Raw genomic sequence first — 11,336 nt, forward strand, 5'->3', positions numbered from 1 at the left:
GGTAAGAAAGAAATGGAATAATATTTATTCATCTCAAATGTACTTACCAATCAGAATTAGCCAATCGGGGAATTAGCATCCCACTTGAAACAGCTTTAACAGAATGATAATGTATATGTATTAGCATTCCGTTAATTAAACGGCATAAACTTTTGGTGTTTTTGGGTAGCTGTTTCAAGTTTCGATTTTATTATCTACATCACATTCCGTTTATCTCTGACGTGACGTGTGACTTAGGGATTTACATATACGTATCTAGATGCGCACCACGTATACAGGTGTAGCAATGATAATAAATACACCCTGATACACGAGATCGCTCCCTTGATGTTTATAAATAGCGGGCCCAAACCGTTCCAGGTGCAAGTTCTTTGAAATCTGGCGCCCAAAACAAAAGAGAATCAGAACGAGGAGGAGAGAGTAATGGAGCAGAAACAGAAGTACGAACAGTTCAAAGGGCAGCCAAGATTACCGAAATTCGCAGTCCCGAAACGTTACGAACTGAAACTCAAACCAGACCTTATAGCTTGTAAATTCTCCGGAACAGTTGAGATCACAATCGATATAATCTCTGAAACTAAATTTATAGTCCTCAATGCGGCGGAACTTGTCTTCGATCATAGTTCAATTTGGTTCAAGAATCAAAGCTCTTCGAAGGTTTATAATTTATTCTTCTTGGATTTATCTGTATTTTCTTCGATTTTGATAGATTGAATGATGGATGAGATTGGTTTTGTACTTCTGTTTGTGTTTCTTTCAGAAATTTCTTCCTTTTGAGGTGGAAATGGTGGAGGAAGACGAGATTGTGGTTTTTGGATTCAATGAGACTCTTCCAGTTGGTGAGGGGACTTTGAAGATCGGTTTTGAAGGAACCCTAAATGACAGGATGAAAGGATTCTATAGAAGGTAATATCTGTTTCATCCAATCTTATTTTCATTAGTCTCTCTCTAATAAGTTAGGGTTTTTTATTATGTTTGTTTAGTACTTATGAGCTTAATGGCGAGAAGAAGAACATGGCGGTCACACAATTTGAGCCCGCGGACGCTAGGCGATGTTTCCCATGCTGGGATGAACCTGCTGTCAAGGTGTTTTTCACATTTGTTCTATTTTTACTTGATTTAATCTCCATTATTTTGCAATTTAACAATCAATCACAAATATATATATTTTTTCGTTTAAAAAAGCTGGAAAACTTGAGTGTGAACATGTCTATTCTTCTTTTTGTAATCATGACAAATCTTAGGTACCATTCCTTTCTCTTGAATGAATGTCTTTTGTTCTTGAGAAATTTCAATCGTTTGAAGGATACTCACTTTTGTATATTATATATGCTTGATTATGTATGGAAGCCTAGGTTTAAAATATTGTCCCGAGACAATGTTTTGGTCCTCGTGACCAATACTTTCGGATACATTGCCGAAACAATCAATGTTTCGGGGTTGATATTTTGATTCAGTCTCAGCCAATACCAATACATGGTATTGGCTGATACATTCCGACACTTATCAAACCCGTATCCTGTGGATTTAGTTTCGGCTAAATAAATCTTGTTTATCCATTCCACTCTATCCATAGCCACGCCTTTTGTTATTATAGTTGTATTTAATTAATAAATTAGAATATTGAGCATGGATCACCAACCCAATTTAGATGTCTTTTAAAAAAAAAGAAAATTAATAATATGTGTCATTTTTTTGTTGTTAGGATGTCTTGAACAGAGACGCATTTCATTGTGTCTGACATGGCAAATACAGCTAAAAGTGCTGTGTCTTTGGTAGCTAGGTTCAAATGCTTGTTAGTTTCAGCTTATATGATATCTTGATAAAGGATAAATTTTGCCCCCTTACATTGACTAATGCATTGTGTCCAGGCTACATTCAAGATAACATTGGAAGTGCCCTCTGAACTGATGGCATTGTCCAATATGCCAGTCATTCAAGAAAAGCTTGATGGGCATCTAAAGACAGTTTCTTTTCAAGAATCACCAATTATGTCAACTTATTTGGTGGCTGTCGTTGTTGGTTTGTTTGATTATGTAGAAGACCAGACATCTGAAGGTATGGTCATAAACTACTTTGTTTCTTTTTATGTGTAACTCTCATTGCTGATCGTGTTATCTTAAATTTTTACATATATGGTCAGGTATTAAGGTTCGAGTATACTGTCAAGTGGGTAAGGCAAATCAAGGAAAATTTGCTTTAGATGTTGCTGTGAGGACACTTGATCTATATAAAGTGTATGCAAGCTACAGACTATACTTTTGTCTGTTACTAGTTGAACAATGACTCTCCATAAGAGTGATTAGGTGCTCGATGTGGCCTTCCTTGATATACAATATCTAACTTCTTATTTGAACTCATACAGATACTTTGACATTCCATATTCACTACCCAAACTCGATATGGTTGCCATCCCTGATTTTGCTGCCGGTGCTATGGAGAACTATGGTTTGGTTACTTACCGTGAAACAGCTTTGCTTTATGATGATCAACATTCCGCGGCTGCTAACAAGCAATGGGTAATTGACATCTGATGCATTTTATCCATTTGTAAAAATGCTGAAATCCTTCTCATGCTTTTCTAGATTTTTATAGCTGCTATGCTATCAAAATATCATATTTATTGTTTCAGCATGTCATTCTGCTTCTGTTCAGGTTGCAATTGTTGTAGCCCATGAACTGGCACATCAGTGGTTTGGAAATCTTGTGACAATGGAATGGTGGACTCATTTATGGCTTAATGAGGGTTTTGCAACATGGGTATTTCTCATGAGATCCTTTATCTTTATTAAATACAACTGGTGATCCATTACTGTATCATGAGCTAGTAAACTGTTTATTTGGATGATTTTTGTGTTTCAGGTGAGCTATTTAGCTGCTGAAAGCCTATTTCCTGATTGGAATGTTTGGACTCAATTTCTTGACGAAACTAACGATGGTCTTAGGCTGGATGGACTTGCAGAATCACACCCTATAGAGGTAAAAAATAGTAAATGTGATCTTCCTTTGGAATTGTTAAAGCTTATTATATTTGAAGTTGCCTTGATATAACTTATCTCTTATATTTGCCCAAGTAAACAATATATGCTTCAGGTGGAGATAAACCATGCTAATCAGATTGACGAGATATTTGATGCAATAAGTTATAGAAAAGGTGCCTCTGTTATCTGGATGCTGCAAAGCTATCTTGGTCCAGAATGTTTTCAGGTTAGGCCATTTATCTTTCTTTTTTTTTTTTTTTTTTTGCCTCACTTTCTTTGTAATCTTTTTAGTCTCTCTATATCCTGGTCATTATATCGTTTTTTTTTTTTTGTTTTGTTCTGAGAACTATGTGTTGAGAGCTTTCCCAATATTCCAACGTGAATGTACCGGGATAATCTGTACCTACACTCTTTCATATTTAGGTCCTGTATGCAAATCATCAAAATGTAAGATATTTTATTTGAAGGAAATATTGTTTGAAAAAAAAACAAATCAATAGAATTTTCTGAGCTTCCATGTTGAACCTTAATAGGTGATGTATTGCTGAAGATTTTGGACTTGAGATCACTACAACTTTAGGTTGTAGGATTCAACCCTTTTTTAATAATTATTATTTGCTTATTTTGTATTATCACACAAGCTGATGTTTTTCTGCCCATTTTGTATTATAACACAAAGCCAATGTTTTCAAGATACTACCTTCTTTTTGTTAGACATTAGTGTTACACTAGTCAAGATACTACAGAACAAGCATATGTCACACTATTCTTTTGACTAGTGTTTCTCTGTCATAGTTTCTTTGGTCTTCATCTGGCAGTTATAGAGTTCTGTTGGTATATTATTTTGAATATTCTTCTCTGGCACTGAGTATAGTTATTATTTTGACTTCTTCATGCAATTAGAGATCATTGGCTTCATACATAAAAAAATATGCTTGCTCAAATGCAAAGACGGAAGATTTGTGGAATGTTCTTGAGGAGGAGTCTGGTGAACCAGTGAACATGCTAATGAATTCATGGACAAAGCAACAAGGATACCCAGTGGTCTATGTAAAAGTCAACAATCATGAGTTAGAGCTTGAGCAGGTTTGTTTGGTTTACCTTCTTTTTTTTTCCTCAAATCAATTAAAGGTAGCATTTATTATCTGATAGGTTTAGGGTGTTTTATTATTTTCAGATTACTTAAACATGATGTTTTAGCTGTGTAAATTACGTTCTTTAGATTACTAGGGTGTTGTGGTACTTGCATGATTTTATTTGCATGTTATAAATTTACAGGCATCTGTATAAACTGGCAAAAGTGTTAATTATGTGCTTATGGTTGAGAAAGAAAATGAACTTGGTTCTTTTATTAGAGAAGAGAATACGTTGGAAAAGAAAAGTGCAGCTTGTGATGTGAGGTGATGGCCGAAACGATTATGGAAATGAGAGAGGAAGAAGAAGATAGTAATTCTTTGAATACAATTTCTAGTTTCTTTGGTCTATCGTGACATTGGAACTTAGAAACTTGACCGTTGGAAACTTTCAAAAGTTTTGAAAACTTCCAGCCCATGTTATGTAGTTAGTAATTCTTTGAATAATTCGCGAATTATACCCGACTTTTCCGAATGATGCACAAAACGATTAAAACTTCCGTCCAATTCAATTCCTATTCAAAATTCTTGACTTTTTGAAACTTTTTGAATTATTCTTTTCCTGAATTAAACAAATCAAAAATACTTTCTGCAAAGAGAAAAAACACAAATTAACTCATATTTTTATAAGAATAAAAAATCTATCTCAATATCTCATGATAATATTTTCATTATTCTCTCTTTACACTTAAAGGTTTCATCATTAGACAATCACTAATTGTTTTCACACTAATCATTGTTTGTTATCGAATCTCATGATTATATCAACAATTAATTTTTCACTCCTTTTACATATCTTCTCTCTCCTCTCAGATTTTTTGAACATGAGTCTTGGTAACTCAATTAATTCAGATAGTATGTGCTTTGCGTTATGAAGATTTGTGTTAATAGTATGATTAATCATAAGAAAAAAAATTGTTCTTAGTTTTAACTTTTTTTTCTATATATGCTATTTTAGAATAAATATTAAAATAGAATATGTGTAAAGGTATCCAAGTGTTATTGATTTGTACTAAGGTTTAAGGGTTTGATATGCATGCATAAAAATATCATACGTTCGTAATTTACCAAGGATGAGTTCAAAGGTGATTTTGAAAAGTAAGATATAAAAATAATAAATCTTAAAAAGATAGGGGAGTTTTCTAAATATTTGGATATGAGTACTATGAAATATTTAATATGTATACATACAAATTTTTTAAAGTTTTTAAGAGTATTGAAGTCGAATTATACCCGAACCATTCTCGTATCGTATTTTTGCCGTTCTTTGAATTTTTAAATGAACTAGTAAATGTATATTCCGAATTGTACTCGAATTAATCCATAACAATTTTTTGCCATACACTGAATTGCTAACTATACTATATGGGCCACATTCTAGCACATGTAAAACTTGGGTTTTGGCCCCCAATTAGTTATTGAGAAGTCCTTGTATATGGGCTTGATCCTTTAGCCTTTGAGATCTTCGAAGATTCTTTCGTTTCTCAATCGATTTCAATTGTTGATCTGTGATTTTCTGTGCATCAATCTGTGTTACTCAGAGGTATCCTGATCTCCATGGAATGGTGAAAGGTGTTGCACATCGAGGACATTTGAAGTCTGATGTTGGTCGGGTAGCTCCATGCGATAGGCATTATCCTTAATTTTCGTAAGCACACATTACCCAATCTTCTTAGGTTGTAGTTTGTTTTAAGATCCACTTGTCAACAATTCCTTGGGTACAAAAGCCCACGCATAATCTCCAACATTGAAGACTAGCGACAATGTGCATCCTGACAAACCTGTTTATGGATCCTTCAAGTCGATCAACAACATTCTTGGGCCTGTGATGAATTGCAACTGAATTTGGGATAGGAATTAGACCCAAAGGACCTTAAGAGTTCTTTCCAAAGATGACTTGAAAGGAGAGAAATTGGTGGTTCGGTTAGGCATCTTGTTGAACTCAAACTCAAGGCTTGATAGAGAAGTAACTCAATTTTTTGTATTTTGACATGTGGTCGCAATATGTTTCCCAACTTTCTATTTTAACCTAGGTTTGTCCTTTATTTTGAGGATGACAATGGGTGCTGAAATTCAATTTGGACCCCAAACATCGATGAAGGGATCTCCAAAAGTGACTCATGAATCTTGTCTCTCGATTATGTATCCTACTGTTGGGTGTCTATGGTAAGAAATGATCTCCTTGAAGAATAACTCAGGAATATGATTAGGATCCACTGTATACTTATAAGCAACAAAGAGAACCATTTTGTAAAATCTATCAACAATCACATAGATGCAATCCATAGAAATATGTTCCCAAGGATAGGCGGGAACAAGCAAAAGCATGTATAACATTCGCTTTTTTGCAATGTAAGTTTTCATATAGTTTGCTAAAGGAATGAAAGGTTGTATTGAACTTTGTTCTCTCTATTGCCTAAAGACAATTAATTATGCAAACGTAAAATGGAAGTCATGGAAATCTCTGGTGACAGGCAAAGAAAGTGGAAGCATCTCAAAATTGTGGGCAAAAACAAATAAGTTTTATATCTTCAGACATGCAAGAGTATCTAGGATCTTGCCAAGTCAATGGCTAAAGGAGATATATAAGGGCAATACATATCTGTTTTTTTTCCTGTCATCCATATGCCTCATATCTTTTAATGGAAATTATTTTAGCATGGATTTGAAGAAATAGTCAGTTATATCAATTGTTTAAGTCTTAACGAGTCCATGATGCAGGAAGCAATTTTGTTTGACGATTCTCATGTCATCATCATCATCTACACCTTATCTCAAATTTTGAGTTGCTTCTAATCATCATCATCATTATTACCTTTAATTTTTTTTTGTGTTCCTTCTCTGCCTTACATTTCATTTTTCTCTTCTCTAGATAGCTGATGGATGTGTACAATTTATTTAATTCATTGCAGACACAGTTCTTGTCCAGTGGAGCCTATGGGGATGGGCAATGGATTGTCCCAATAACATTATGTTGTGGTTCATATGATGCTCGCAAGAATTTTCTTTTAAGAACAGAATCAGAAACTCTGGATATAACTGATCTTCTGGGTTCTTCAAATGCTAAAGATAACTCTTTGGAGAAAGGAGCCCAAAGGAAATGGATTAAACTTAATGTTGACCAAACAGGTTTCTATAGAGTGAAATATGATGATGACCTTGCAGCCAGACTTAGATGTGCTATAGAGGCCAATTACCTGTCTGCAACAGATAGATTTGGTAATATAGAAATCTTCACTATTGGTTGCTATTTGTTGTATTAGTCAGATATATTTACCTTCTTATTATTATGATTTTTGACAGGCATTTTGGATGACTCATATGCTCTATCTATGGCTTGCAAGCAGTCATTGTCCTCTTTACTTACCTTGATGAGTGCATATAGGGAGGAACTTGAGTATACCGTGTTGTCATGCTTGATCAGTGTAATGGTCTCCTCCCTATTTTGATTACATACCCTTAATTCATGCCTCCAGCTCCCTAACTCTGCTATTTACTAATTCCACAGGTGAGTTACAAAGTTGCAAATATTGCGACTGATGCCACTCCTGAATTATCAGATAACTTGAAACAATTCTTCATCAAAAATTTTCAGAATTCTGCAGAGTAAGTCTAAGATCATTGTTGTAGTAACATAAAATTGTTCTGTTTGTTTACTTGATGCTCATAAGGCAAGCTTATAGTCCTTGTTAAGTCAAGATTTGTCGGTAGATTCCATGTTTGTTTCATTTAATTCACCGTGCCAATTTGCAGTTATTATCTAGCAGTGAAATCAAGCTGAAATTATTATTATTAGTAGTAGTAGGTGAAGGCGGGTTTTAAACATGGGTCGTGGTATCAATCCTCATAGACTTAATCGACTTAGCAAGTTGGTTCCTTCAAAATGTAAAATTATTTGTCATGAGGTAATGAGTGAGAGGTAACAGGGATTAGAAATGAATGGTCTGTTCTTGGTTTTTAGATGCATAGGAGGGACAACAATGTTCAGTAAATTCCACATTAACCTTCATAGGACGGACCAATGATCGATGGAGCTAACTTTGTCGTACCACATTAACCTCCATATGTTGCAGGATCAAAAAGTGAGACGAAGACCAATAATTTAGCAAGAGTTGAAGGGCCTTGGAACAGACCGTTTGTTTGTAAAATTGAGGGGTGTATCTCTCTCTCTGTTTGTTTTTTTTTTTTTTTTTTAGGGGGGGGGGGGTGTTGGGGGAGGGGTCTAAGGAACAAATATTCTTTTTAGTGAACAAAGATGTGGAAGATTCTCATTTGGAAAGAAAGGGGGTAGTTAGTTGACAGGAAACGTAAAGGATTTTGGAGAGTTTAAGCCATAATATGCTTATAGATCTAGATCTTCCATTAAAGAAGTGAGTGTTTCCCTTGGACCAGTACTAGGAGCACCCAATACTGTTTGGATTGGATAGGTTTCTTATCTCAATTCAATGGGATGAGCATTTTTTTTTAGCCTGCTACGAAAATTACTATTTCCAGACCTACTTTTGGTGGTATACCTATTGCTATTTATATCACCAGCCCAAATTACCATCCCAATCTTTTCTATTTTGAGTGTGTGCTGCTTTAAAATCCATTTTTGTTTTTTTTTGGAAAAGTTAGGCGAATGTTGGCCCTCTACATGCACGTGTTTCTAGAGAAAGCTTAAAGCTCTTGATGACAAGCTTAGGGAACGGATTATAGAGGAACAAGGATATAGAAAAAGAAGGCGAACCTAGATGGAGTCTAGATCACTTCATGTTGGATTTTACCTAGATGGAGTCACAAGGATATAGAAAAAGAAGGCAAACCTGAATTAGAACAATTCTTCCTTTAATTATAAACTCTGACCAAGTAGTTTGTTAGAGGTATTCAAATCCTAGATGGAGTCTTAATAGAAAATGGGTACATCGATTCCAGGACCAATTTGCAACCCCTAATATCTTGTGAAAGTTTGCATTAAAGACTAGTCTTTTATTGTATGATCGTCAACAAGTTAATTCATGTTCATGTCTAATGTTTTTCCATGGAGCTTGATTTATAATGATGGATAATAAATTTTAAGAATGCACACAGATAACAAATTTTGTGGATAACATTTGGAACAAGGAATAAAAAAAAAGATAAGAGGACAGTTTTGGGTTGTTCCCTTGTCTGAGATAGTGGCGTGAACGATAGGTGAATCAAAAGCAACCTGTGGGGGAAAATTCCCACATTATTTCTCCAAAAAATAAAGATGCCAAAAGGTGAATTCTAGATGTTGTTTTATATTCTAATGGATAGTATTTAAACACAAGGTACATGAATTTTAGGCATCAGCTTAGTTATTTATTGAATGAGAACTGTTAGAATTGTTACACCATTCTCAGTTGGTGCAAGAAAAACATCTAGAGCTCACATAACAATTCTAACAGTTGACATTTTGTAAAATGTGAGATTCATGTATTAAATCTGATGACTTGTTTCTTCCTTACTCTACTGGATATAAAATTTATTTTTTCCAGTTTTCATTCTTTAAATGGCTTCATGTTGAATTTTATCTACAGTAAATTAGGCTGGGAGCCAAAGAATGGTGAGAGCCACTTGGATGCAATGTTAAGAGGGGAGGTTTTGACTGCTCTTGCTGTTTTTGGGCATGATGCAACACAAAATGAAGCAATTAGACGTTTTCATGCATTTTTGGATGACAGAAATACACCACTTCTCCCTCCCGACACAAGAAAGGTTGATGCATTAAAAGTGCTGATGGACTAGGTTTTTTTAATTTTTCATTCAGCCATTTACATTCACTTATTGATGTGTTTTTACAACACATTTTTGTAGGCAGCATACGTTGCTGTGATGCAGACTGTGAGCTCATTGAATAGATCGGGTTATGAATCTCTTCTAAGAATTTATAGAGAGACTGATCTAAGCCAGGAGAAAACGCGTATTCTAAGTAATATCAATTTATGTGGAAGTGATACAAAGTAATTAATTATATCCATTTGTGATACAGAATCAACTTTTCATGTTCTGTAGGTTCGCTAACATCCTGTCCAGATCCTGATATTGTTCTTGAAGCTTTGAAGTTTTTGTTGTCTTCTGAGGTAACTTGATTCATTTTAACGTATATGATTTTCACAAGTCAAGGTATTGGTCTTATTTTGAAATTTTATCTAGGTTCGAAGTCAAGATGCAGTTTTTGGGCTTGCAGTAAGTAGGGAGGGACGTGAAACTGCATGGGAATGGTTGAAGGTACTCTATTTCTTCAGTTTAATCCTTTTACAGTTGAAGCCACTGCAATCAAACTTCACAAAGGAAACAACTCTCTATTTGTTAGTCATCTGCTAACTTGGGAAGAGTCATTCTTTACTTGCTCCCTATTTGTAATCTTATTTTTTAGATAGGTGTAAAAAATTTATTGAAAAGGATTCAGTGGTCAAGGTGGTTGCCATACAACAAAACAAAGAAAAAAAGCAGCAGCAAAGATTACAAGCACCCAAGATCCAACTTAAAAATGAAATCTTCAATGTAATCTCTCACATATAGGGCCCATATAGATATCATATTAGACGATCCAACTATGCAGTGAAATGTTCATACCGTCCTCACAAAATTTCAATCCATCCTCACAGACTTAACCTCATTAAATGTTGACTTAAAATTCTGGATTGTTACTGTTAGTTTTACGTCAGATTTTTAAAATAGTTAATACGTAACGTTGTTAGAATGGACTGATTTTTTTAAGAAAATGAAAAAATGTTGAAGATAACTCCATATATAATTTGATCTTCTAAAATGTTATTCATATAGGCTCTACGAGCAGTACAAACTGGTTGTAATATTAAGGAGCAAGTATAATCCATTTGCCTGAAAGAATTCTTTCAGGATTTGGAGTGGCACCCTCTCAATACAATTTTATGACCTTACACACCATTAGTCACAATAATAACCGCTCTTGAGGAAAGATAAATGAGTACGGAACGAAATATAATAAACTGAAAAGGCTGCATATATATATATATACACCGATATTATTCTGTTGTCTAAGGATACCTCATCTTGTAAATGCAGGATAACTGGGATCACATCATGAAGACCTATGGTTCTGGATTTCTGATAACTCGTTTCATCAGCGCCATTGTGTCACCTGTCTGTTATTAAACCCTTGTCACATTTCCTGTTTGCACTTCTACCTTTTTTTTAATTGAAAGATAAAATATGGAAAATAAATTTTTGTAATGGG

At 34.6% G+C, this 11,336-nt stretch overlaps 1 protein-coding gene across 2 annotated transcripts; it reads left to right on the plus strand.

Moving 5' to 3' along the window:
- Positions 1-384: 384 nt before the first annotated feature.
- LOC147381833 (aminopeptidase M1-like) lies at positions 385-11,318 on the plus strand. Of its 2 annotated transcripts, none has more exons than XM_086429907.1 (18): positions 385-657; positions 761-906; positions 984-1,086; positions 1,872-2,058; positions 2,144-2,237; positions 2,366-2,519; positions 2,656-2,760; positions 2,863-2,979; positions 3,094-3,207; positions 3,885-4,067; positions 7,027-7,333; positions 7,418-7,539; positions 7,623-7,720; positions 9,655-9,832; positions 9,932-10,046; positions 10,130-10,197; positions 10,279-10,345; positions 11,165-11,302. In XM_086429907.1, exons 1-17 carry the CDS (start codon positions 424-426, stop codon positions 10,309-10,311), a joined length of 2,358 nt encoding a protein of 785 aa, XP_086286033.1. In that variant the 5' UTR covers positions 385-423; the 3' UTR covers positions 10,312-10,345; positions 11,165-11,302. The 2 variants fall into 2 exon arrangements, with proteins under 2 accessions (XP_086286033.1, XP_086286032.1); XM_086429906.1 differs by having other exon boundaries at positions 388-657; positions 10,271-10,345; positions 11,165-11,318.
- The last annotated feature ends 18 nt before the right edge of the window (positions 11,319-11,336 follow it).

The sequence above is a fragment of the Akebia trifoliata genome, unplaced genomic scaffold (genome assembly GCF_017979445.1).
Source record: "Akebia trifoliata isolate Shusen 1 unplaced genomic scaffold, ASM1797944v1 Contig00231, whole genome shotgun sequence".
Classification (NCBI taxonomy): domain Eukaryota; kingdom Viridiplantae; phylum Streptophyta; class Magnoliopsida; order Ranunculales; family Lardizabalaceae; genus Akebia; species Akebia trifoliata.